This window comes from Calonectris borealis, chromosome 1 (assembly GCF_964195595.1).
Source record: "Calonectris borealis chromosome 1, bCalBor7.hap1.2, whole genome shotgun sequence".
In the NCBI taxonomy this organism is placed as follows: Eukaryota; Metazoa; Chordata; class Aves; order Procellariiformes; family Procellariidae; genus Calonectris; species Calonectris borealis.
In genome coordinates this window covers 212290586-212317802 of record NC_134312.1, presented here as the reverse complement: position 1 = coordinate 212317802, position 27217 = coordinate 212290586, and the positions used below count along the sequence as shown (strand labels likewise).

The following is a 27217-nucleotide window of genomic DNA, read 5'->3' as shown; positions in this document are numbered from 1 at the left end:
CGTTCAAGAGACCCTGCTTTTTCTGTCTTACACCCTGGCAAAGAAGCAGGACGTAGACTTCATCTTCAAGGACATTGGCTGCCTGCGCTTCTGAAAGAACAAAGTCAAAATGCGGTTTTCCGCAGGCTTTGTTTGCAGCCTGGATAGCCCCGGCCTCCTGCTGAAATCTCTCTGCAGCGCGAATGTCTCACTGCGCCAGCACTGCCGTGGGTTCTTGGGAAATGCCCTGAAAGGCCACTGGCAGTGACTTCTCCTTGTGGGTCTGACTCGTCTCCTGCACGAGACGGCTGCCTCTTGCCCTTGCACAGAGCCAGGCAGTGTTGTTACCTGGGTGCAGGCGCTCGCTGTGCAGCTCCTGCTTCTAATAAAGAGGGGTTAACGCTGAGGACAGCGAGCTCTGCCAGAGCGCAGCTTTCTGCTGGCTGCCTTGGTTGGCAACGGGATCCGTTCCTGGGAATGGTCTCACCCGGGGCTGTCTCTCCTGCAGAGGCCAGGGACGACGGGTTCGGACGTATCAGGCAGAAAGAACGCCCCTTCCCAGACGGCTGCTGGCGATGTCGTCGTGTTTCCCAAGTGAGTACGTTTGCTTCTGCAGCCCTTGGCTGCTGACCACGTCAGCCGCTTCTCAGCTGCTCTTGGGTCAGCCAGTAGTGCCAGGGCTTGCCCACTGCTCGGGAAGGAGCTGGAGGGAGACTTTTCCCAAGGACTGGATCCTGCTGTCTTCTTGTTTCCAGGATTGGGCTCTATGTAGCACCTGGAAGAACTGCTGGGGCAGGGCCTCTTCAGACTCCCAAGGGGCAGGTGGAGGAGGAGAAGAAGAAGGAAGAAGCGCGGAGGGAGGAAAAGCCTAACAGAACAAGTAACGTGGGAGGTGGCTCCTGGGAGTGCCTGTGTGTGCAGGTTTTGCTTTACCTATTAACCTGTCTTTTATCTCGGCCCAGAGATATTCTTACTTTAACCCTTCTGATCTCTTTCCCATGCCACTGCCAGAGAGTGAGCAAGCTGTTTTATGGTACTTGGCTGCCTACAATCATCAACCAACAACAGATCGTAACAGTGATCAGGGCTGAGTTCATGATACAGGGAGAGGGCCACACGGTCTTGGGATCACTCCATGTGTGTCTGAGCTTCTTCAACACCCTGGGCTGTTCCTGGAGTCCAATGAGAAATGGCTCAGACATTTACAGAGAGAAGGACCCAGGTATGGAAGGCATCTTCAGACTTCCCCCAAAACAGCCATTGCCTCCTCCAGGGGAGCTGGGGGCTGAAGGTACCAGGTCCCAGCATCGCTGCCTCCAAAGAGCCACGCAGGGGCTGCTGTCTCTCTGGCTGGCCTCGCCCCTACAAGGCATGGCAGATGTCGGACAAATCCAGAGGATAAAAAGAGGCCTCTGCTGTGGCAAGGGCATGGCTTGATCCTCCCTCTCTTGGACTCGATATTTGCCTGGCCAAGACGAGCTGGACCAGAACCAGTATTCTGAAGAATAAACCATGCTTCTGGAAGTCTCATTTCTTGAATATTGAATTAAGACTTTCAAGCCACCTGTCAAAAAGCGTCTTGTCTTTGGCTTCATTGGTGGAAGCATGAAGCCTTTCTTGCTGGCAGTGTTTGAAGGGGAAGACTGTCAGGTGACTGTCATAAGACCAGCTGAGCACTCCCTGATGCTCCAGGCTGTTCAGGAAAATTTCTGCTTTTCTCTCTTTTTTTTTTCTTTTTTTTTTTTTAATTCTTGTCTAATATTTGAGAAGTCAGGCCCAGAAGATGAAAGCACAGAAAGGTCGAGCCTTTAATTGAGCAGTGGGGAGGTGCACAGGAAGGAGAAGGGAAGGAACTAAAAGCAGCTGTGTAGGCACCTTTCTGAAACAAAAAAAGTAATTGCCACCCTGCTACCTCCCTTCTCAAAAGCAGACAGTTTTTTCCACAAGCCATGGAAAAGGCAAGGAAACCTCAGTTTTAGGGTCTCAGGAAATGTGAGTATTCCTCAGTGTCTCTCCCTGAATCTGAAACTTGACAGCTTTCTCTTTCCTTCCTTAGCCTAGGTGAGAAGACCTACCTATGCGATGAGTGTGAAAGGTGCTGGCATTACAAGCACACGGACACCGGAGAGACCGTGGCTCACCAGCAGAGGGACGAGATGCTTTTCCTGGTGCTGAAAGCCACTTAAAGATACTAAATAAAGACTGCGGCAACCAGCCTTGGCCTTGCTGTGTGTGAGCGGCAAGAACCGGGAAGGGAAGAGCTGCCAGTAAGCCCCTCTGTTCTTTCCCAGTTATGGTCAGGAATACCGTCATACCACTGGGATAGTATTTGGTGGGGCGTGAGAATTTTGCAGGGCTAGGGGAGGCCTCCCTGGACTCTGTGACACAGAGAGACCCCAGGAGGGCCTTTGGCTGGTGGCAGTGCTTCCTCAGCAGTGCCCAGCAGAAGATGCAGTGATGCAGTGGGGCGGCCGGGTGTGGGTTCAGGGGTGCCCTGGTCTCCAACTCGGCTCCCCCCTCTGCGTCCCTTGTCTCCTGTCCCCTTGGAGAGCAGCCTGGGCTGCAGAGGGGAGGGAGTCCCCATGGGGCTGAGGGAGGTTTTGGGGTTTGTTTCCAAGGGGGTGAGGCACAGGACAGTGCCAGGCTGTGTGGCCCATGCATCAGCTTGGGTCGGATGAGACTCCCCAAACACTGGGGACTTTCGAAGCAGGAAAGGGTAGTGCTGCCCAGGGGTGCACCTCTCCCAGGGCAACGCGCACACTTCCCATCACATCCAGAGAGCCATGGGCAAAGTGTGGTTGTCGTGTGTGAGAAATGATCATGGAAGCAGGGCTCCGTGCTTCCCGCAGGCACTCCCACTAGGAATGGGACTCTCTGCTTCTGAGGTGGCCCAGGTGGCTTCTCCCGAGGCAGCTGAGCTGAGAGCCGGACAGTATGTTAAGCAAGCGGCAATATGCAGTGCTGGTGGACTGGGACGGGCTGCAGCCGTAGTCTGTCTCTCTCCTTGGAGTACTTGGAGTACTGACTGCCCAGCTTGGACTCTGTTTTATTCCCTACTGATATGCTCCCACAGAGAAAAAGCAGCGGCAAGTAAAAAACTACTTGGATTCATTTACTTTTATCATTCTGCAAGCCTGGAGGTGCATTTATACCAGCAATGATATGAACCATGGGAACTGATGGAAAAAATGTGAAAACAGTTCTCACAAAAACTTATACATCTTGTGTTTGCATGGCTGCAGGGGGCCACCTGTAATCATCAATAACAAACGAATCGTAATCAGGACTGTAAACGAGCCGTTTCACAAAGGATTCCTTGTCTGCTGGCTCAGGGTACCAAGAAGCAAGACCATGCTTGTAGGCCCAGTCAACAATCTGCAAAAAGATAAGCAAAATGAGCTGATGAAATAAAGTTGGCACGTTATGAAATTGAAACCAACTGCAGTTTGGCCCTGGCTGTATTTTCCCTCTCTCTCCCCTCTCCCCCCTCAAAATTGTGTCCTTTTTTGCTTTTTTCTCTTTGTGCAATTTCCTGAGTCAGCTGCACTTCATCCCTTGCTGCCTGCAATTACTGGCTGCTTACAAATGCACACCCTTGCACTGGCAAAACGGTTGGAGTGTGCAACTAAAGGAGGAGAGCAGCCCTTTAACCACCTCCGCTCACACCCTTAAGCTCCTCAGCTACACCGTGCATCTGGCAGTAACTCCTAGCAGGCCAATGTGATTCTCAGTGGGCGTCCCCTGAACGAGAATTACAAATTTGATGTATACAGGGCACCAATCCCACAACTGGACAACAAGCCCAGATCTGGAATAGTATTTAGGTACTTAGGCCCCTATCAAATACAGGGGGAGAGGTTCCAAAATAGCAATTTGCAACCTAAAATCTTTTGGCAAATTGCAACATGTTTGAATTTGATCCTAAACCTGATTTTTTGAAGTGCTGAGCACTCACAGCTCCAAGCAATAAAGCAGAGCTTTGTGAGCTGTGAGGCACCCAGAATCAGGAGGTATTTTTCACAGTTGGGCTTTAATGATGGGAGAAATCAAAGCAGAAATTCTGGCTGGAAGGATTCCTGAGAATCATTGCTTTAGGCTGTAGAAAAAGTTGAAATAAAAAGCCACAAAGCAAGAATGATGCCAAGGCAATTCCTGTCCTCCCTACCACGGAAAGTGGAAATAAATGAGTACTCACTTTCACAGCGATTTTGAGAGACACCTTTCTGATGCTGTCCAAGGGGGGATAGAGTCTTCCTTCTGCAAGATTCTGCTCTGTCACCTCGGCAGCAATAGACTAGAAGGAACAGAAAGGTAGTTTACAGAGATGGTCTCAAGCACGTACCGCGTTCACTAGCGTTACACGAGACCTGGCTGAAACCTCAGCAGCGGCGGAGCTGGGACTAGTTCTCAAGGGGAACTGCTGAACTATTCAAAATATATGTGTGTATACGTTTCATTACAGACCTAAAACTGGAGCCAGAATGATGGAAGTGCTGTGCCAGGGCATCAGTTGTGGAGAATGAGGAGAACTCTCTCGTGGCTCCTGCACCTTTGTAGGTGCAATGGAAGCTTGAGCTTTCCCTGATACTGGGAAAGGCTGTGGCTTTTTGCTGAGGCTGTGCCATTTCCACTCAACGCATTGCCCCAAGCCAGGTTCTCAAAACCACCTGAACTAGATGCATGTGTCTCTTATCATCTTTTTAAAAGCATTAGTTAAATGCCAGTTGGAAACCTCTGCTGTGATGAGGAAGATATCGTCAGAGATGTGCCGGACTCCGCAGGCGATGACTCCCAGTGCCACTCCTGGGAAGACGTAGGCGTTGTTTCCTTGGCCAGGGAAGAAGGTCTGTCCATTGGGCAGGGTTACCTTTGAGAATGGACTCCCACTTGCAAATATTCCCCGTCCCTGGTAAGAGAGAGAAAGAGGCATCCAAATTCAGAAGAGACATCTTATATTTCTGCTGCTTGCCATGATCTGCACTCAGGGGACTCTGGTGACCAAGTGGACAAATCTCCAGCCAGTCAGTGAGAGGCATCTCCATCAGAGCCATCTCCAGTTGATACTTCTGGAGGGCCTGGTCCCCAGAGCCACGAACAGGGCCACGGACAGGGCCATGGACAGGGCCACTGAGCACTGAGTGGGTGTTTGCACTGCCCAACTGCAAGTGTTCTGAACTTTCTGAGAAGGAGTCTCTCTTCCTCTCTATCAACCATCTATTGAGTGTGAAGAGGGACTCATGTGGGATGAAGGTCTGGGGGCTGTGTGATTGCCCTAGCCAGCAGCAGGTGGGGGGGGGCAAAGGGGAGAGTGAGACAAGGCCTCCTCTCTCACCCCAAGTCAGTCCACATGACAATAATTCTTCAGTGACATTGAGCCCGAGTTGAGTGATGAAACTGTTATACAAACAACTAGGGTAGCAAAACACAGGGGACAGTAACGTGGGAGGATGGGACACCTCAGGCAGCCGTGGGTGAAGGACGCAAGTGCTTTCTTTAGAGGATCACAAAGTAATTCAGGATAGTAGGGACCCAATCTCCTCCTCACAGCAAGGTCAGCTATGAAATCAGACCAGGTTGCTCAGGGCTTTATCCAACCTGGTCTTGAAAACCTGCAAGGACAGAGACTGCACGAGCAGTCTGGGCCCCTGTTCCACCTCCTGACTCTCCTCACAGCGTACAAGTTTTTCTTTATGACCAGCTTGAACCTCTTTTGTTTCAACTTATGCCCACTGTCACTTGTCCGCCCACCATGGACCACTGTGGTTTCCTTGGTACAGTCACGGCCACAGCGTACCGACAGGACCCAGCTTCCCTTTGCTGGGCTCCAGTACCTCGGTGAGGCGGTAGCACTGCTCCGCTGTGCACTCCGCTTTACTTGTGGGGTTGCTCAGGGCAAACACGATGGGCCTCTCATTGAAGGCTGCCATGTCCTTTAAAATCTTCTCAGTGAAAGCTCCTGCAATGGCTGCGACACCTAAAACAACAACCGCAGAGTGAGACGGTGCTTTCCGACTGTCTGACTTCAGTGCATTGGGCTGATCCCTCTTGAATGCCGCTATCGGCAAATGAACTGCGGGATGGAACAGGCTTCATCTCTGGAGATGCAGGTGGGAATGTTTCTTTTTCATATTATGGCAAGACTAAAAGCCTGTCTCAAAATAAAGCCCTCTGCTCCTCTGGGCAGAGTGGGGATCAGTGTTTAGGCCAGCCTGGCTGCGGCACTTCGCCTCCCAAGGGCTCAGCACTTCTCCCAAAGACCTGCCCGAGCTGCCTGTTGTCATCCTTGCCCTGCCCAGCCTGCCAGGGCCACGTTCGCTGCCGAGAGCCCCAGATCCTGCCTCCCGCAGCACCCCCCCCTGCAGCCCTGTCTGGAAGGGCTCCTACAGCTCCAAAAGAGAGGAAGCCTGTGCCCCACGGTCGAAGGGGAAAAGATGTGGAGAATTCAACTGACAAAATGAGGGTAAAAAAAGCTCATTTCATTTTGACTGGGAGAACAAAAGGAGGCCCTGGGAGAAAGACAGAAACTCTCCTAAGAACTGAATTGATGTGAACAGGTCGTGCTAAGGGAACTCCACCTATAATTGCTGTAGGCTTCACTTTCTGCACAACCTCTTCCAGTGTGTTCACACTGGGGTGGTCCTGGGCAAACATTTCTTTCTCATGGTTCAGGTGGCTCCTGCCCTGTGAAGAAAAAGGAGGAGTCAAACTTCTGTTGGCAAAAGGTGGAGACATAACGTAGTAATTCATCAGTTCATTTAGTCTCTTGGCCCTCTGCCTAAACCAGATTCCTCAAAGCAGGTCCTCAGCATCAGCCAGTCAGGCATAGAGCTGTTGGTGTAATGTTACATGGGGCTGGTCTCTGCTCCTCTCGCCCTCCAAAATTCATTAATTTTGTGGAGGAAGGACCTTGCTGCCAGGGCAGAGAAATTGTACATGTAGCACAAGTCTCCTCAAGTCTGAGGAGGGACAAGGGCAGAGGTCCTGAGGACCCAGGGAGTGCAGAGTAGAGCTGGGCCAGGCTGGATCACCAAGCAGGGCACGATCTTGCTGTTGTAATACCCCATATGACATGCAAGACTTCCAGCACTGCCTGAGACCGTGGCCAGCGCTGTATCCTACCACTTTAGAGGCCCAGCCCAGAGCGTTGCCTTTAGGGCAGCCAGCGCTGCTGGTACACTGTTGTCACCACGAGACCTAGTCCTCTGAAAGCAGGAACAGCTCTGCTGACACCAATAACATTGCAGCCCTTACTCCAGGGCTGAGCAAGGGTCCAAGGTATCTGCCTGCTTTGGCCTCTCTCTAGCTTGCAGGAGGCGGTGGGGGAGCGGACCTCAGCTCTGGAGACAAATTTACCTTCACAATCAGTCCCTTGGAGTCCACCATCCAAATTTTTTTGATGGCATTCTCTCGTGAAATTCCTTCCTTTTCCATGGCCATGAGGATGAGATGAGCTATGCCCATTGCAGCCTGGAACACATTATATAAACACTTCATTGGGGTATCAACAACTTTTGGGGGTGAAGATTTTAAATGAGAGATGTGTTGAGTCATCCCCCAGCACTGCACAAAGCAGGGAGGCTTTCTGCTCCATGGTTTTACAGTGCCATGGCATGGGGCTGATTTTAGCATTGTAGGTGCTGCCATAAATAATAAAAAAAACCCCAATCGTCCAGCAGAGCAGGCTGCCTGTGAGGCTGGAGCAGTGGAGGTGGTACCTTGAGAGGCAGAGGCTGCCTCCATCATTTAAACCAGCTGCTGCAAGGGAGGAAAAGGGACAGACACTGAACAAACATTGGTGACGATGCCAGTACAGAGGAACTCAAAGCAGAGTGGGATTGCTGCATCTGAATTACTGCCAAGAGGAAAGTCCTCTTCTCCCGTTCCCGCCTGAGGAAGCAGCCCTGGACATGCTGTGTGTGCTAGTGGTCCTACAGCGGTGCCCAGCCCTCCTGCCCTGATGGGGACTAACAAGGCAGGATGGTTTCCGTGCCACAGAGACGGTGACCAGCACAGACACGTCCATCAGGAGGGGTGGAGAAAGAGAAGAAGCCATCTTTGCTTCACAGAGGGATAGACAAACAGTGAGTAACAGACCTTGCCCAAAGTCCCACAGGTGGGCAAGAGCTGAGCCAGGACCTGGACCAACGCCTTTAGTCCACAATCCAGGCTTTAGAGACCTTTTCTTCCCCCTCTCTCTTTGAGCAAGGCACCTTACAGACTACCGGACTTCTGCCATGGGGGCAATATAACTGACTCCAAAAAGTGAGATTATGTTCTTACAGTTGTTTGAGTCCGAGTCCTTTTGACTCTATTGCTAAAGAGTCTCTGGTTTACCCTAAATACCAACCCTGAGGACTCAAACCAGCCTCCTTAATGTTCCTGCAGCACCCTGCCTCATAAGGGACTTCCCTCAAGGCACTGAAAGCTCCACTGACACATGGGCAGCCTTGTAGCATCCAGGAAGTCTGCCCAGGACTCATGGGCCAAGAGGTCACTGAAAGATTGTTGGCAACTTCTATGCAGCAGCAAGATCCACCTGTGGGGCCCACTCCTGCCCAGTGACAAGGAACCTGCTTCTGATGCTTTGTTTTCCTGAAGCCAAGCCTTGCAGGAATTTTCACATTTGATTTTTCTCTCTCTAAATTTGAGTTTAGATCGTATTTAGGAACAAACTCAAGAACATTCCTACCTCTCCGGCTCCCTGGAAAACAAACTTATGGTCAGAGAGCTTGTTCTTTGTGATCCTTAAGGCTGCAAAGATGCCAGCGACTGCAACAGACGCAGTGCCTGAAAAGAGAGAAACACCATGAGATGGTCATCCTGGCAAATGGATTGTCTACCCTACTGATATGCTCTTAGAAACCTTGTGGTAGGAACCATTCTCTTAGATCCTGTCACTAAAGGATCAGAGTGCCTTCGCTACTCTGAAATATTAATCCTCAGAAGACCCCTGCAAGGCAGGAGAACACCAATTTCCCTCTATATAGACTCAAAGGGACACTGAATCCCAGAATGCCAGAAGTTAATACCTGAATCCCAAGGGTTTAAGGTGCATGTGACTTGTTTAAGGTCACATAAGACACCTGTAGCAGAGTGGTGGTCTAAACTTGGGCACCCTTGTCACAAAATCCTCTGTGATCGTGGAATTACCATCCTCTTATCCTCACTTACCTTCACAGCCCAGCATCACCTTCTCTTTTTTTACTTCCCTGATACTCTGATGCCCTGACTCAGAACCATCATGCCTCACTGCCAAGCATTAAGGAGTCATTGAGAACATGAGCTGGTCCCAGATCAGTGAGAAATAATCCAGTACATGGAGAGCAGGGTCCTGCTGTTATAGCCACCGCGATATGTACAGCTTTCCATCCATCGAGGGAGGCAGATGCCTAGACTGAATAAACCTGCCTTCCCCTCACACCAATCACATGCAGTATTAACCTAATGTCCTACCCCAGGTGAAGGAACAGGGTGGAAAGAAATCGAGTAAGGCACAGACTAGTGAGGATTCAGGTGGTACCTCAGGTCACCTGGGCAAGCTGGATAGAAGTGCTAAAGATGAGCTAGGAATGAAGGAGGCAGTTTTATTCCTCAGCCTTTTAAAGGATGCCAGTTCGGATGTGCCCCCAGCTCTGATGCTGTGCCCAGCTCTAACGTTGGTGTCTCCATTCTCATCTTCAGAAGCTTTGGGAGAAATCAGGGAGGCCACAAGTAACAAGAATTGTGTGGGTGGTCACGGGTGGGACAGACAACGAACACTTTTAGGCTAACAAACCTGATTTCACCCAATTTCCAGCATTTCCTATTTTCCTGCCCATTTAATCAGCCAGTGCATCAGGGTTTCAATCAGCCAGTGCTTCAGTGAGACCCCTTGCAGGGCCCTAGGCCCTGGGGTGCTGCCGGGCATCAGCGAACAGCCCGGCTGGGAAACAGAGCAGCTCATGATCAAAACATGACCACGAGCAGTGAAACCAGCAGATGGTGCTGCCTCATCTGTCAAGGACCGAGAAAACAGACTCAGCTTTACCTGCTCCTCGTCTTTAGTGCAAAAGCCACAGCTAAACTAGAAATCTACTGGTATATCATGGCATCGGGGAATGATTTACTCTTTCATTATTTCCATGCAAGCAGAAAGCCTAGAGGCAGCACAGTTATTCTAGCAGAGAAGTAACTTTTATTGACATGTCTTATTTTGCTTAGGGAACCTATATAAGCTACTCTGACAAAATTTTTATTGGCCAGACCAGAAGTGTTTATCAGTACCATTAGCTCACCAACATTTTGCTTTTATAACTCAGATGAGTTTAGTTCTTCAAAAATGAATAATTAGTGCCACTTAACAGTGATTCTGGTTTAGCAGAGGTGGCAGCGGCCACATGTTTGCAGCAAACGTTAGTGCCGTGGTGCCCATGCACAGGCACATCGGTACAGAATGGCAGCAGCATCATTTCTTACTCGTGAGGGCACTGCAAGCATCCGTGTCTTAAACACAAAGTGGACTAGACTAACGGTTGGTGGCTTCTTAAACTTTCTTGCAAAGAATCGCTTGAGACGCTCGCTTCAGCACCAAGGATGAATTCCCTTCACTAGCTCAGAAAACAGTTTGTATCAGTTTATTTCCAGACCCAGACCATCTGAGTTCAGTTAGTTTAAAAGGGAGTTGATGGGGAGGGAACCAGCCACTGAGTGCTCTGCTGCTTCAGTATTAACATGTCAACTCTGACAACTGAAGGATGTATATGAAGGATTTCCTCATGCTTCTCCTGCACTGTCTCTGCCTTTTTAAACTGTATTTAGAGTAATGTATTTACCTGGCGAAATGCCATGCCATTGGACTAGAAAAATTACAGAGGAAGATAATGAATGTCCAAGGAATTTAAAAGAACACCAGATAATTGCCTAGTTTTCAGATTTTGCTTTTTATGCGTGTCACATAGCTAACCCACGCTCATTCTTCCTATTTCAGTAAGTCTACAATCAGCAGGACTGCTTGGCTCGCTGCCAGGCCAGATGCTAAGGATGGGACTCCTCTAAACAAACACGTATGATCCTGCGCAGGCTAAAGCAGACACCTGAACTGGGTCAAATGAAATACACCCTAAAAGTGTCACTACCACCCCAGTTTTTTAAGAGAGACAAGATAACTGGAATACATGTAGACACTTTTATTGCAGACATCTGAAGTCTGGAGGAAGGGACCCCACCCTGGCAGACCCTGGCAGTCTGAACTGCAAACAAGTGGGGAGAGACCAGGGTCCCACACTTGTCAGCGATGTCAAGCTTGTGACATGCAGTAGAATATGAACACCTACGCACACACTGACACATGCTCACATGGTATCTCCCAGGCTCACTTTGCACAGAAATCCCCAAATCCCCATGTGGGTGGGAGTGGGGAACTGATTAGAGGAAAAAATCCCAAAGTGGAACAATTACAGTGCGAGTGTGTCGGGTCACAGCATTAGCAGCAATAGATGCCTGGAAAGTATTTAAAAGAAAGAAATGTAGCTGGAGAAATATCTTGTTTCTCTTGGTCCAGGCAAAATTGCTTTATACCCTATGATTGTCAAGAAGTCTAATGGGACAAGTGCTAGTATCTGCACACCCATTTAAATGGAAAATGCTCGTGGGACATTCAGTAGAGGGACTCGAGGTCCTTTTAAAGATGTTACTAGTAGGAATTTGAGAAGCGGGGCGTACAGAAAGAAAGGGTGCATGGATTCAGCCTGCAGAGCAGTGTGCATTTTGCAGAGCAGAGGCCTGTGGGACTGGGTGTGCCATTACTCATCCCCCTGCACTTGCACTGCAGCTCTGACTAACAGCAGGACTCTGTTCAGCTCTGCCATTCCTAATCCTCCTCCTCTCTCTCCAATGTGTTTCTAATCCCTCCACGTCTCCCAAACTGCATCTCACCCCCATTACTCAAGTAACAAAATTACTGTACCTTGGCCTCAGCTCAATATTTTTCTTTGATAATTACAATTTCTGAGCATGGAACAATAGAGCATCTCTATGGAGGAGAGTTCACAGCTGGTTTGTATAAGGAATTGGCTAATCATTGCGCTTCAGTTCCAAAAAGACCACAAAATGAGATGGGGGATGGGGAACCCCTCACCATGAGTTGTGGCAAGAAAAAAACAACCACCCTTCAACATGTTGATCTGTTTTCCGAAGAGATTGAATGCTGCTATTGCAGATAACTACTTCCTTAAGTAATTAGCAAGAGACAGCTTGGCTGGTCTGTATCTGAGGTGAGATATGGAGGGGCACAGAGAGAAGAAAGCAAAATGCTTGCAAAGCATTCAGTCCGTCCAAGACTCAAAGTGAATGCTCAACATAATAACACAAAATAGCAAGCAGACCTCAAGAGCTTCTCCGGGGAGTCCAGAGCAACAGGACCAGCAAAGAAAAGAGGCATTTAAAACTAAGGTATACTCAGGCCATTCCTGTAGGAATTAATCTCTGACACTCAGGCACATTCAGAATACTGTAAAACATCAAGGAAACCCCCTCTGAGGCTGATTTTCCACTTGCACCTAGTGTAAGTCAGAACGAGCCCCAATAGATGTCAGTGGAGCTACACTGGAGCAGAACCAGGGGAAAAGGATCTGCTCCACAGCTTCAAGACACTGCACAGATGGAAAAGACTGCAGCCCAGAGACACCAATGCCCGGGGACCTTATCCTTCCTTCAGAGCAGGGAAAGCGGACAGAGTGGCAAACGGCTTCGCACATGGAGTTACGGGCAGCGCTGGCACACGTGCAACAGGGAAAGCGCTGCCCAGCGCTGATGTCAAGGCTGTACCGCGTATGACAGCACCCAGTGGCTAAGCAGGGGACATGGACAAAAGCGGGGACCCTGCAGATGCTTGGGGGCAGGAGTCCCCCATGCCGAGGGCTGGCGCTGCCCTGTCACCTGGCCCAGGCGCCGGCTGAGCGGAGCAGAGCATCACCACCATGCTGAACCCTTCCGACAGCAGCAGCGGCGGGAGCACGCAGCCACGCCACTGCCCATTTCTTCATACAGCACCTGTGTGGGTGATTCCCTCTCCTCCACAGCACACTGGTGGGAGAGATGGCCAAATTCAACCTGATCTTTTAATTTTTACCCTTGCCCCGCCTGCTTACACTTTGTCCCATCAAAACCATGCCAAGATGAGGGCCTGGGGAACAGCAAACACCAGTTTAACGGCTCCAGCAAAGGGCAGCCAAGAAAATATATCTGAATTTATGGATGCACGAGGGGCATAGGGCTTTTCCAAATTCTGGTTCACATTAACTCCCTGCAGCAGTTCCGCCTGTTACTGGAAAGCAGAGTGGAGCCTGTCCAGATCCACTCCAAATACATAATCAAAAGTCAAACACAACAAAGCTGAAGCAAAAAGCTGCCGAAGTTTTTGCAGCTCGAGGTCTTCACCTCCATGGCTGCGGGCTATTGTTATCCTTCCCCCAAAGGGCCTCTGTAAGACATTAAGAAAATAAACCTAGAAATGGTGTGGAGCAATTCAGTGAGAACAGCAGTAAAATGCAAAGCATCGATGCTCAGGGAAGGAACTCGCTTTCTCCACTAAGAGATTTAGGGACACTGGTGACCCAGAAGCGGCAATGGTATGGTGAAGAGCTGTCTGACAATGGAGATGCAGAGTTCATCTTAAAGTAGATGCATAATGTAGGTCATCTCTAGGTGCCTATTTTTAATCCTTCCACTGTAAAGTGCTTGGATATACAGTGCAGTGCCTTAAAAATAGGTCGCAGCGCTGGCCTGCAGCATTGCCCTCACTCCTGCCTGCGCAGAGTGCCAGCCAGCACACAGGCAGAACGAACCCCGCGTCCACAAAGGCAGAGGCTACCAGGCCAGCACTTCGCAAGAAAACATCCCCATCCCCATCCCCATCGCAGCAGTGGAGACCATGTGGATGCTGTTTTATACCAACGAGCTAAACCAGTTTGGAGCACAGCCCTGTTCTGTTCGTTTTGCCTCCTTAGCCTGGACTTCACTTAAAGATCACAGACAGCTTAATACTGAGGTGATGTATGCTGTTCTTTACTGCAAAGGAGGAGTCTGCAAGGGCATCCAGCAAACAAGAATCATAGAATCATAGAATCATTAAGGTTGGAAAAGACCTCTAAGATCATCAAGTCCAACCGTCAACCCAACACCACCATGCCCACTACACCATGTCCCTAAGCGCCTCATCTACACGTCTTTTAAATATTTCCAGGGAATGTGACTCCACCACTTCCCTGGGCAGCCTCTTCCAAGGCCTGATCACTCTTTCAGTAAAGAAATTTCTCCTAATGTTCAATCTAAACCTCCCTTGGTGCAACTTGAGGCCATTTCCTCTCGTCCTATCGCTTGTTACTTGGGAAAAGAGAAACGGCGAACAGGAAAAGCAGGAGAGGAAAGGGGACCAAGTGTCACAATCCCCAAAATGACAGAAGACACAGGCCAGACCTTTAGGGCCCTGCGCCACTAAGCCCAAGACACTGAGGCCCATTTGCACCCAGGAGTCCATACTGTTCTGACCTGGCTTGTTTAGCAGTCAGTGTGCGATTTAGACACAAGTCTAGGAGCTGGCTCCGAAATAGTTAATGTAGTAGCATCAAGGGAAAATGCAGGAGCCTCTTCTGCTGTCCGAGAGGGCCTGGTAATGGTGAACCCCTACAGGACTGAGAACACCTCCACATCTATCTTCAGGCCGGGTAAATCCCCACAGGGAAAGCGTGCTGCTCAGGAGCTGCCTGGCAGGACATAGCCTGCTTTGTTCTGCAGCAGGGTATCGTCCAGTGCTCTCTTCCTATTGTGCTTCCCCCCCTCCTTAGTTTCCTGTGATAATTACTGATGCATTTTCCACGCCAGCTGAAACAACAAAGTAAGATACTGTACCATTTTAATCTGCTGGAATTAGTTAATGCCGAGCCAAAAACTAGCTTCGCCTGCTTCATACAGCACATGGAAACGTGCCTGCAAATTAGGCCGTGTTTGCACATGATTGATTTTTAACTTGCCCAAATGTTTGAAGCTGCTCAGATTTGCGGCACTGGAGTCAGCCTGTTCCCAACCTCAGCTGAGGTCTGGGAGCAGTGTTCCTCCAGGCTGAGACACTGCTTCCTGAAGTGTCCTGGAATGGTTATGGAAAGGTTATCTGCTAGGATAATGAGAAAAGGTGGTTGGTAGGTCAAGAGATATTTTGAGGCTCATCAGCAGTCACACATCCAACAACAAAGGGGAATCATTGCTCTAGCGAGTGGGAAAAGACCCAGGGAGGTCCTGCGAAAGTGATGACCCCTGTGCATTGCTTGTAGACTACTTTAGTTGTGGAGGGACTATGAAAATACAAAAGGCTGAGTGTTTTTCAAGTGGCTAGTGATCTGGAGTTTCCCATCCTGAAGTGCCTTGAAGAAGTCTCATTTGCACGGTGTGGGTGTTCAGCCTATTTTAGAAATCCTATCTGTTCACAGTGTCTCAAACTGGATATGGACATACCTGAAACACTCAGATTGGTGGTTCTTTGAGAAGCTATCAATGTTACACTTACATCAGGTCTAGTTTTAAAAGACTGCTAAAGATGCCCAGGGTCAGGAGATAGCAGGCTTTACGCTTTTGTGCACTATTCTCTCTGCCCTGCCCATATGTTTGAAAGGCTTTTGAATGACATGATCAGATATAATTAATTAAATAACACGTCAGAGATTTCTTCAGTCTTCTGCAACTCTGACCAAACCTGCAGAACAACTCCTGCTGTTCAGTACTGAGTAAGCAATCTAAGCCTGAAGAATTCATGTTTGATATGTGAATATGGAGGGTAACACACTGATCAACCAGATCAACTTTTCATAGAAAAAGTAAGATTGGAAGAGATGCCTGGAGGTCACCTAGCCCAGTATCTGCTTAAAGCAGGGCTAGCTTCCAAATTAGATTAGGTTGCTTAGGGCCTTCTCGAAGGATAAAAGTCCCAAAGCCTCTCTGCACAACTTGTCCCAGTGTTCAACCATTCTCTGCACAACTTGTTGCAGTGTTCAACCACTCTCATGGTGAATAATGTTTTTGTTATGTCTGATCAGATAACTGAATAATGACACTGGAGGATCTCTGTTGGAGCATAAAGATTTCAGTTCAGCAAGCCAAGTAGTCCAACTCAATTCACAGGTTGATGGGTCTGATCCCATTTCTGCTTACCCCAGGCACAAACTCCTGCTGATTCTTGTGGGTATTCAGTGCGCATCTTTGACGGCTGTGTTGGAATTAAACAGGTTCTTTACCACAAAGTCAGTGAGGCACGTGCACACAGAGCCGTAGTTCCATGCTGAGAACCTTAGGTGTGCAAATTTACAGGGCTTCTATGGACTCCTGCCTATTTAGCAGGGATTATTCAACAGATGAAGTCCATGAGACCTGATGAAATGCATCTGAGGATGCTGAGGTATGTGGCCAATGGCATTACAAAGTCATTCTTTGAAAGCTTTTGGTAATCGGGGAGATTTCCAATGCCTGAAAAAAGACAAATGTCACACCCATCTTCAAGAAGCCCCAGGAGAAAGATCCAGGGAATTTTAGCTCAGTCACCCTAACCTCAGTACTTGGGGATGACAAAGAAAATCTTCCTGGAAGGCATGTCGACGAACATGAAGGTGATTGAGAACAGCATGGATTTCCCAAGGCAAATCATGCCTGACCAACCTGGCTGCCTTCTACGATGTGGACAGGGAGAGGGCAGGAGTGTTGCCTTCTTTGACCTGCATGAGGCCTTTGAGACAATCTCCTAAAGCATCCTTGTAGCTAAACTGGAGAGATACAGACTGAACAAGTGGACTATCAGGTGGGTGAAGAAGTGGCTGGGCTGCTGGGCTCAAAGGCTTACGGTCAGTGGTACAAAGAGGCCAGTACTATTTACGTTCTGTTAACAAGCTGGATGATAAGACAAAGTACACGCCCAACAAGTTCGTGGATGATTACAAACTGGGGATAGTGATCGATGATGGTCACTCACAGGGATCTCAGCAGGCTGGAGAAACAGGCTCAGGGAAACCTCACGAAGGTCAGCAAAGGCAAATGCAAAATCCTGCACCTGGGAAGAAGGAATAACTTCATGCAACAGCACATGGTAGGGGCTGATGGCTGAAAAGCAGCTTTGCAGAAAAGGACTTGGGGGTAATGGTGGACAAAAAGTTGAAGATGAGCCAGCAATGCGCCCTTGTGGCACAGAAGGCCAACAGCCTGCTAGACTGTGTCAACAGAAGTCTAGGCAGCAGGTCAAGGAAAGTGATAATTTCTTTCTATTTCTGCACTTTTGAGGTCATATCTAGACTAGCATCTCCAGTTTGGGGCTCTCAGCACAAGGAATATATTGACAAACTGGAGCAAGTCCAGAGGAGGGCCATCAACATGACCAGGTTGTACAAGGAGGACTGAAGAACCCAGGTTTAATTAGGTTGAAGAAGGCTAAGAGGGCATCTAATTTCTGTCTACAACTACTTACTGAGTGTTTGTAAAGGAACCAGATTCCTCTCGGAGGTGCACAGCAAAAGGATGAGGCGCAATGAACACAAGTTGCATCAAGGGAAATTAGATATTAGGGGAAAAAAAACACGCAAAGAAGATGAAAAAACTTTAGAACAGGTAACAAAAAGACGTTGTGAATATCCATCCTTGTAGATATTGAAAAATATTTGGCTGGACAAGGCTCTGAGGAACCTGATCTAATGTCAAAATTGGATCTAACTTTGAAATCACCTTTTAATTGAGTGAGGGGTTGGACTAGGAGATGTCCAGAGGTCCCTTCCAAACTAACCTCTTCAATGATTTTATGTATTTTCTTGTATGAAGCATGAAGCCAGAGATGCCTGTCTCAGGGATTCACAAGACTTGACACCTTTGTAAGACTTTTCAGTTGTCTGCTTTCTGTTTACGCACAATTAATGGAGCAAACTTACAGTAGGAAGAGAAAGAGCAGGATCTAAAGCATTCTCATGTCCCTCCAATTTCATATGTGCTTCATCGCCTGCCCTGGTACTTTACTGGGAAAAAGGAAAAAATGACAATCAATTTTCTCCCGTAGAGCTGACATTGAAGCTGTTGCCCCTTTCATGAACCCAGACAGAGCTGGGAAAGGACTGATGTCATCACCCCCATAGAGGAAGGAGAAGCACTCCCTTAACGGGGAGCTCCCACGCGCGGGCACTGTGAGCCAGCTCCTGCTAGCTCCCAGGCTAATGGCCTTCAGAATAAGAGCAATCACCTCTGCCCGGTTTGTGGTACCTGGCAGATGTCCCACTCAGCAGCATCAGCAGGCTGGCTCGAACTGGAAGGGGTCTGAGTCATTTTAATTCTGTGGGGTTGGATGGATTTGGCAATACGGTAATTTGTGTAAAAAAAAAAAAGTAGACGTTAATATTTTAAACTGCTTTCTGTTTGTGTAGGCTCTGGGGCAGCAAGAGGGAGGCCTAAGGGAGATTAAGTGGAGCAATTTATACTTTCTTCCCACACCTCATCTGTTTGTGTGTGTGTGTGTGTAGGCATACTGCATTCAGAATCCCACTAACCAATGGGCAATGAGTTCAAATTAGTATAGTTCAGGCCTGATCTAACTTGCACTGTTTGTGCCTAAGATGTGTTTTTAAATCAATATACTTAAAACAATGCTGGCTCGGAAGCTGGGACAATTCTGGCTTCAGGAGGTCTGTTCTTGCCTGACTTGAGTAAAATGAATCAGGCCTGCTTAAACAAGGCTTTGTATAATTCTCATTAATAATTTAAAACACAATTTGCATTGAACTCTCCCACTTTTTTAAGTAGGCAAGTCATGAAACACTGGCATGTTAGAAAACAGAGACACTGAGGCAAAACCAAAGAACAGGAGGGTGTAAGTGAGAAAATGGCACTTCCTACCTTTCTCATATTACCTGGGGATACAGAGGGGTATATTATATATTAGGGTGGGTAAGTCAGACTACTCATCCCAGCTTCAACTCCATTAATCTCTGACATGACTCCAAGACAGAGTTAACTGAGCAGATCCAAGTTACTTCAGCTTCCCAAAGGTCCTCCAAACTCATTCCTGACTGCAACCCTGACTTGTAATCCTCTTTTTTTTTCTCACAGCTACATAATAAAGCCTGAAACAGTGGCTTGTTTCCCTTGACTCATTGCTTGTCTGTGCAAAAGATCAGCAGGATTTCTCTCCTTATCTACTACTGTGAAACTAGTGCCAGCTAGACACTTTATTTGAGAATATAAGGGAGTTTTACTAGTAACAGGTAAAATCCTACTGTTTTAACAGGTGGGACTTTGGAGAATTTTCAGGGGACTTGACATCTCCCATGCACCGTGACACATATCTAACTGGGGAGAAGCAGACAAGGTCCATTTTATGGCAATGCTGTTTTACAGCAACCTCCTGGATGTGGTTTGCCCCTTAGGGGGAGTCATTTCCAGGAACTGTCTGAGGCATTTAGCTATGACCTATGGCCAAAAAGAAACTATAAAAAATACAGTCTCCTGCTTCCCACTCAGAATCTTCAGTTTTGCTTTAATATCCCCTTTTTCTTCTCTCTGTCAATCGAAGAAACCATTCCAATTCCCCATCCCTGGGAACATTTAAGGTCAGGTTGGATGGGGCTCTGAGCAACCTGATCTAGTTGAAGATGTCCCTGCTCACTGCAGGGGGGTTGGACTAGATGACCTGTAAAGGTCCCTTCTAACCCAAACTATTCTATGATTCTATGATTCACCAAGAAACCTTTCCAATTCACTCTGGTTCCCACAAGAAAACCTACATCCAGCCCCACAGATCTGCCACATTGCCTGGCCTCTTCTCCTTTCGACTGCTGAGTCCCCTTCCGTTTGCAGAGAGAGCAACTAATTCAAAATAAAACTTTACATCATTGGCTTCTTATTATGGGCTTCACCTGTCCATCTCCAGAAAAGTCTGAGTTCTTGGTTCCTCCATTCAAGACCTGAATTCAAAAATGTATCTATCTTCTGTGTTCTCTTTTTCTGTGCTCCTCTCCCCGCTGAAAGCTTTTGTGGGTGGCAAGAACACCTAATGAGTCTTCTTGTAGAGAAGTATCTATCTCACTTCTCTGAAATGCCTTAAGCTGCTCTGCTCTAAACCCTCTTCATGAAAGTGTCTTTGAGCAGGACCGTGCATCCCATTACACCAACCACATTCCCACAAGCCAGGGTCTCACTCCCTCTTGCGCCATGACAGATATGAACAAGCTGTTACACACACTGCCAAATATTGCTAGATGGGTAGCAGATGCAGAAATAGTGCTGGAAAGTCTGCTCACAAAAGAACCAGCATTGTGTGAAAAATGACATTGGCATTTCTTTCAATCTCTTTCAAGTACAAGTGAGGATAAGCCCAACCGACTGCAAATAATTAAAAAAAACAAACCTTGGAAATTGCTGCATGTTGCAAGCAGGACTAGACAAAAGAAGAAAAGATGTAGGGACTCACAGGAGAAGAACTGGTTATTTGTAATCACTTGGGAAGATCCTGTCCCTGTCGGATGGGCAAACAGCCCTTCCAATGGTTTAAAGCAAAGTCAGCACCAGACCAGAATGCCACCAATATGCAGCTTGCATCCCCCTGCGCATTTGAACAATTCTGCTGACGGCTGAGCCTCACAGGGCCTGGGAGACATGCTGGTTATAACCCCATTTGCTGCTGTCATTTCTCTCTGGTGCTGGAAGAGTTATGTTAACCACTCTAGGGGAGAACATATCTGTTCTCAGATTACCCTGGAGTTAACGTCCATGGAGAGAAAGAAGCTGATTTACCTTTTCGTTTGTGCATGTAATAAGGAGGATAACAATAGAAGGACAATGCCAGGACCAGCTAATGACCATCTGGCTCATGGAAACTGAAAGCCTTGCATAACTGTTAAAACGTCATCATTGTTTTAGCTAAATTATAGAAAATTAATGGAACTCTCGAAATTACCTTAATAATCTAAAGCACATGATCCATTTTCTCCCTTGAACAACATTGTTGCAATGAACAGCTAAATTACTAAAAACAATGGAAACTCACTTTTCAACTTAGACTGCTGTGCTTTTGTTTATATTTTTAAATGCTTATGTGTAAACTCTAAAATTTATCTCACATCTGAGTATTGCATAATAAACAGTCGTGTGATCTTAATCACCTTTCCTCATGAGAAGGTGAAGGTTAATTTTTCCTAACTGTACTTACCCTGAATATCATCATTGAATGTACAGTATCTGTTGCGGTATTTATTGAGAAGACGAAAAGCGTTAGCATTGGCAAAATCTTCAAACTGGATCAGACAATTCATGCCGTACCTGCAAGTTAAAGGGTAATTAAACATGAATAAAAATATTTCCACAACGTAGGATGATATATACATCTTTTACCAGGACAATGCAGCTACAGTCTCTAGTACAGAGATAAAAGGATCATAAGAGAAATGCATTACAGTAACAGCCAACAGGATCACACCCTTCCCAAGGTCCATACACTCAGAAATGTGGAATGTCTAAAAATAAATTGTATTCATAATCTGCCTATTCAAGAGGCACAAGGGGCTTCTTAATATGTATACCTATATACCTCTCTCTCTCTATATATATATATATGTATATGCATCTTTGGATGATTGGTATGACAAATTTTCAGCTCATCATATTTACTGATGAGGTTCTCAAAGTGAAGGAGATGCTCTTTTGCAATGCATATTGCAACTGCCATGTTGCAATGCAGCAAATCTGACTGCAAAGGGAACATCAGTTAAAGGAACATCACCAAGTGCCCGCTTCAACTGTAGGTGACCAAGAAATGAGAAAAATCCTGCGTGTAGGATCACATAGTCCTGAGTGCTTCACAGTGTGATTTCATAGCCACATTTTTGTGCTTTGGAAACATGTTTCTCTCCACTGAGTTGCTTTGCAGGAAACGTATCCTGGGCTGCATCACAAGAAGCGTGGCCAGCAGGTCGAGGGAGGTGATTCTGCCCTTCTACTCCGCTCTGGTGAGACCCCACCTGCAGTACTGCGTCCAGCTCTGGGGCCCCCAGCATAAGAAAGACATGGACCTGCTTGAGCAGATCCAGAGTAGGGCCACGAAGATCATCAGGGAGATGGAACGCCTCTCCTATGAAGACAGGCTGAGAGAGTTGGGGTTATTCAGCCTGGAGAAGAGAAGGCTTCAGGGAGACCTTATTGCAGCCTTTCAGTACTTCAAGGGGGCTTATAAGAAAGACGGGGACAGACTTTTTAGCAGGGCCTGTTGCGTCAGGACAAGGGGGAATGGTTTTAAACTAAAAGAGGGGAGAGGTAGACTAGGTATAAGGAAGAAATTTTTTACAATGAGGGTGGTGAAACACTGGCACAGGTTGCCCAGAGAGGTGGTAGATGCCCCATCCCTGGAAACATTCAAGGCCAGGTTGGACGGGGCTCTGAACAACCTGATCTAGTTGAAGATGTCCCCGCTCACTGCAGGGGGGTTGGACTAGATGAACTTTAAAGGTCCCTTCCGACCCAAACTGTTCTATTCTATGATTCTATGACTCTATGAAACCAGCAAGCAATGACAGCTAGTGACCCATAGAGTCAAAAGGCAGGAAATAATTGCAAACTTTCCATAATTATCCAGTAATATCAAGGCAAGTATGCAGTTTCTAAAAATTGGGTAATATTTAGACTGCTCCACATCTATACACTTTCAGCACTTTGTATGACTCTAGGCTGCATTAAAGCTTTGCTAATAAAATCTAAAAGGCCCATAAGTACTCTTGTCTCCAACATAAATGTGATGGGGCAATGGGAGAAGCTCAGGGAATGAGTAATGCAACTATTAGCAACCTCTGGGCTGCAGGCAGGTGAAAGGGCTCTAAATAGCCGCACTGTGTTAGAGACCTGAGCCTCTCTGGGACTGTAAGCAGCGCAGAGGCAGCATCACCTTACCTACCTCCCATTCAGACTTTCCTCCTTTGCCACTGAAATCTGAGGTAGGGGACACCCCTGCTTTAAACTAGAAATTGATACTGGATAAAACACGATTCAGTTGAGAGCCGTGGCCTCTGTCATGAAAAGCTCTTTTCATGGCACTTGCAGTGCAGGGAGTCAGGGTCTCCTGAGAGGGCCTCGAATTCTTTATTATTATTATTTTCCATTTCAGGTATGTCTGTCAGCAAGGAGACAATGATAAGCACATGCATTGTGCTCATTTATTTGTCCATCATGAGAAACTCTTGCTTCATAAACCTTCTGGTCTCAAAAAGGGAAAAGAGTTGGCTCTTACACTTGCTTCACATTCTCTGTGCAAATAAACAGTACAAAAAGTGCCTGTGAAAATCAGTTTTCTAGCGGACAATCCTCTTATCCATTGTTTGAATGTGTAAGGAAAACACAGCTAAGAGGGAGATGACATACCATCCACAACATCTGCTAACGTCTCACAGCAAAGAATTAGCAAATCTTTAAGCAACTTCAGTTGCTATAGAAACTATTTCTCCAACACCAGTCTTATTATGTATTCGTATCACTGAGGAAGCATCATTACTGACTTGCTTAATAAAATCAGTGATCTCAGCCAGCATTAATGTATGTGTAACCAGCTCTCCAAAGAGCATAAGGGTAGGTGGGTGGGTTTCCCTGACTACAGAGTCAAATTTGCAAAGTATTAACCTGAACACTTTTTTTTTCTCTTTCGAGCACAGAATTCTTTCCTCACTTCACATTCTTGGTCTGCAGCGTGAGACAGTGCACAGTTACTTCTATTTTTGTCTTTGGTCATTTTTCATTAAGCAAAGCACAAGGAAGGTATGGTGGCCCATAGACACTTAATTTCTCTTCCTGCCCCTCGGTGTGACAGGACAGTGCTGGAATGCAAACTCTTTACACTGAGCTATTTTTTGGAAAATTGTTTTGTTTTTCTCTGCAATATGTCCGCTGAGCATTTTAAAGTATAAACCACATTTTTGAGCCTATGTGAACCTTTGCATAATGTGAGAACTAAAGTTTTCATTAATAAAGACCACAAACTGTGGGCAAGACCCTAAGACTGGACGCTTTAAATGAAAGAACCAAATATTTCAGACTCACAGTTATAGATGGTGTCGCGGTTTAACCTGGCAGGCAGCCAAACCCCAGCAGCTGCTCGCTCACTCCCCCTCGCCCCGTGGGACGGGGAGAGAATCGGAGGGGTAAGAGTGAGAAAAACTCGTGGGTTGAGATAAAGACAGTTTAATAGAACAGAAAAGGGAAAATAATAATGATAATGATAGAATATACAAAATGAGTGATGCACAATGCAATTGCTCACCACCCGCGCTGACCGATAACCAAGTAGCGATCGGTACTTCCTGGATCACGCCTACCGTTCATATACTGAGCATGACGTCACATGGTATGGAATACCCCATTGGCCAGCTGGGCTGGCTGTCCTGATTGTGTTCCCTCCCATCTTGTGTACCTAGGTCAGTCAGTAGGCACGGGAGCTGTCCTTGGACTAGGAGGGCACTTAGCAACAACTGAAAACATCAGTGTGTTATCAACATTCTCCTCGTACTAAATCCAAAACACAGCACTAGGAAGAAATTTAACCCTATCCCAGCTGACACCAGGACAGATGGGAATCTCAGGATGATGATCCTAGTCCTCAAGAACTACCCACCTTACTGGTGTTTTGAGACAACTTTAAAGAACTATGATGCTCAAAGTTACTGAAATTAAACACAAATTAGGCAGCTGACTTACTGAGCCATCTTAGAAATCCACCAGTTAATGCTTACTGCTCTTTCCTAACAATACTTTGGTGGCTGTGTGCAATGCTCCATCTTAGGATGACCTAAGGATGTCAGCCTAAGGATAAAGTTAGCAAGGAGTATGAACAAAGTAACTGCTGGGGCCATTTGCAATAACATCCTTGTGAGTATCAACAGGATGAATCAGTTCTACTGTCCTTCCTCCACAGCACAGCAACTCAAGATTTGTGTAACCTCTTTCATCCCAAAGGAATTCAGAGCGCACGACAAAGTAGCATCCAAAAGTAAAACGTAGCCAACGTGGGACTGGAGCACAAAAGTGCTTTAATATGCAACAATGCTAAAAAAAATCCAGCTTAGGAGAGAAGGTGGAGAATATCTATTACTGCAAAGGGAAAGGGTGGTCAAAGAGCTCCTACTTGTACTGGAATTCAGCCAACAAAATGCAGCGCAGACTAGGATTTCTTCTGCTACCTTTACATATCTAAAAGTTGGCTGTGTAACGTTGAGCGAGACAACTCTGGCTGCTTTCTCAGACAACAGAGAGAAAGAGGCATGTCCAATAGCAACTTCTTTGAACTAGTCTAAATGGAAAATGGAAGTCGATAACATCTGGAGATGTCTCTTTCTCTGTGAAGACAGTCTAAGATGACCAACTTAAATTTCGATGTCTAACTTTAGACACCTAAATTAGGAGAGATAATCTAATGTTATCTAATTATCACAGCTGGTTAGGAAGATCTTAAATATACGTCATGCACCCTAGGCCACTGGCTTATCACCTTTTTGACTGCAATGCTCTGCTGTCCTTCAAAGCCTGTAATTTCTTTGTTGATCTTCTCTACAGAAATTGTCCTGTTCCATGCCTTGTGTATGGTATTCAAGTGGTCCCCTATCAGGTTACATGGAAATACTTCAGGATGGAATGAAATATACTGGCTAGTCTCCCCCCATCATAACGTTTTTAAAATGAAAACTGGATTTTGACAAAACTGATTTTGCAAAATTGTTGTACTTCATTGGAAACATTGTCGTTTCCATCAAGAAACCAAAATTAACAATTTCTTGTTGGAGGAATAATTTTCAGTGAGGTATGCTTTTGTCTAACCAGCTAAGAAATTTTGCTCTGTTTAACTTGTGACATCTGATACGAATGCAGTTCTGAGTTAGTACACACCGAAGCACTTAGAATATACTTGCTGTCTATAGGTGCAGGATCCCTCTTTATAGAATAAGTGATTGCAAAATGACTATTTGAATAAGGATTTCTGAAGATCCCCTCTAAGACATTTACATATCCTTAAATTTGTTGCTATTGAGGGTGGCTCTGCAGAGAGATCTTGCAAACTGCTGTGGTAGGAAGAGGCTCCTGAGGTCAGTCTGCTTGGCTTGTTGCCAGTTCTCATAGATTCTTCCATGCTTCTACCCATCCATGTGACTCATCTCCGAACTTTCACCTCAGAGCCTGAAGGAGAGTTTGAAGCCAAGAGCAGCAGGTCACATCAGGACTGAATGTCTTCCAGTCCAGGAAAGGCATGGCCAGCTAAGGTTGGCTCCCTCTAGTAATCTCATCCTGACTGTCAGTGACTCATCTTCTCTAGAGCATTCCATCATATGGTCAGGATTTCAGACTGACAAGGTACATTGAAACAGAGCAAGTGCCAATCTCCAGTTTGGTTTCTTCCATTCCCCAGTTCTTCCCCACCTTTCAAAAAAGAAAGGATGTTTTTTGATGTTCTGATTTTGGATTCAAAGCTGTTCCCATTCCTCTTGGGCACACGGAAGTGTGCATTTCTTGGGATCTCTGCAGTCCTGTGTCTCCTTGTGGAACTGGAGCTTTCCCCTTAGCATGAGTAATTCTTACATTTGCAGGCTGTGGAACAGGATGCTCGGACAGTTCATTTCTGTACCTCTCGGACAGAGGTGGTTTTGAAAGAATTCAGACATGCTGGATAGAAATGGGGAGAGACTCTAACAACAAAGTCTTTCATGGTCACTAAATACTACCCAGGTTGATGTATTAACACCAATGCCCCCTCAACCACCGCAACACATACACACTTTTCAGCAAAAATGAGACCTTTTGGAGTCACAAGCCAAACTCTGCTGCACTGGTTTGTTGTATGGTGGGTTAATGTCAGGTGCAAACTCTGATACTCTTTGCTGAAGGCTCTGTGTGGTTTTTTTTCACAAAACACTAAATGTAATTTATCTCTAAAAACAGTTCTTCACTTCTGTCTTGTAACTGGTGATACTACAAGAGTCATTATTTAATATCGTCACCATGTCTCCTGGTTCGCTGTGGCTGCCAGACCACCATCTGGAGACCCTGTTCTCTACCATCTCTGGAATCAATTTAGCCATTTCATAGCATTAGAAACAAAAAGATGTATTTTTTCAGTTCTTCCTCATCAAAAAAATCACTTGTCTTTCATGGCAAAGATTATATTGCTGTCTCCTTAGTTTGCATATTTGGGGGGTTTGTGCCATAATTATGACCCAAAGTC

At 46.7% G+C, this 27217-nt stretch overlaps 1 protein-coding gene across 1 annotated transcript in view; it reads right to left on the bottom strand.

Annotated features, from left to right (window-relative positions):
• Positions 1-3071: 3071 nt before the first annotated feature.
• The window catches only part of LOC142077893 (NADP-dependent malic enzyme, mitochondrial-like), a 145463-nt gene continuing 121317 nt past the window's right edge, over positions 3072-27217 (bottom strand). The window contains exons 7-14 of the mRNA XM_075140182.1: positions 21179-21288; positions 8669-8766; positions 7333-7446; positions 6555-6660; positions 5811-5953; positions 4712-4885; positions 4175-4273; positions 3072-3354 (exon numbers count right to left, since the gene is read on the bottom strand). Coding sequence (XP_074996283.1) covers positions 3193-3354; positions 4175-4273; positions 4712-4885; positions 5811-5953; positions 6555-6660; positions 7333-7446; positions 8669-8766; positions 21179-21288 — 1006 coding nt within the window. The 3' untranslated portion in view covers positions 3072-3192. The remainder of the gene's footprint in view (positions 3355-4174; positions 4274-4711; positions 4886-5810; positions 5954-6554; positions 6661-7332; positions 7447-8668; positions 8767-21178; positions 21289-27217) is intronic.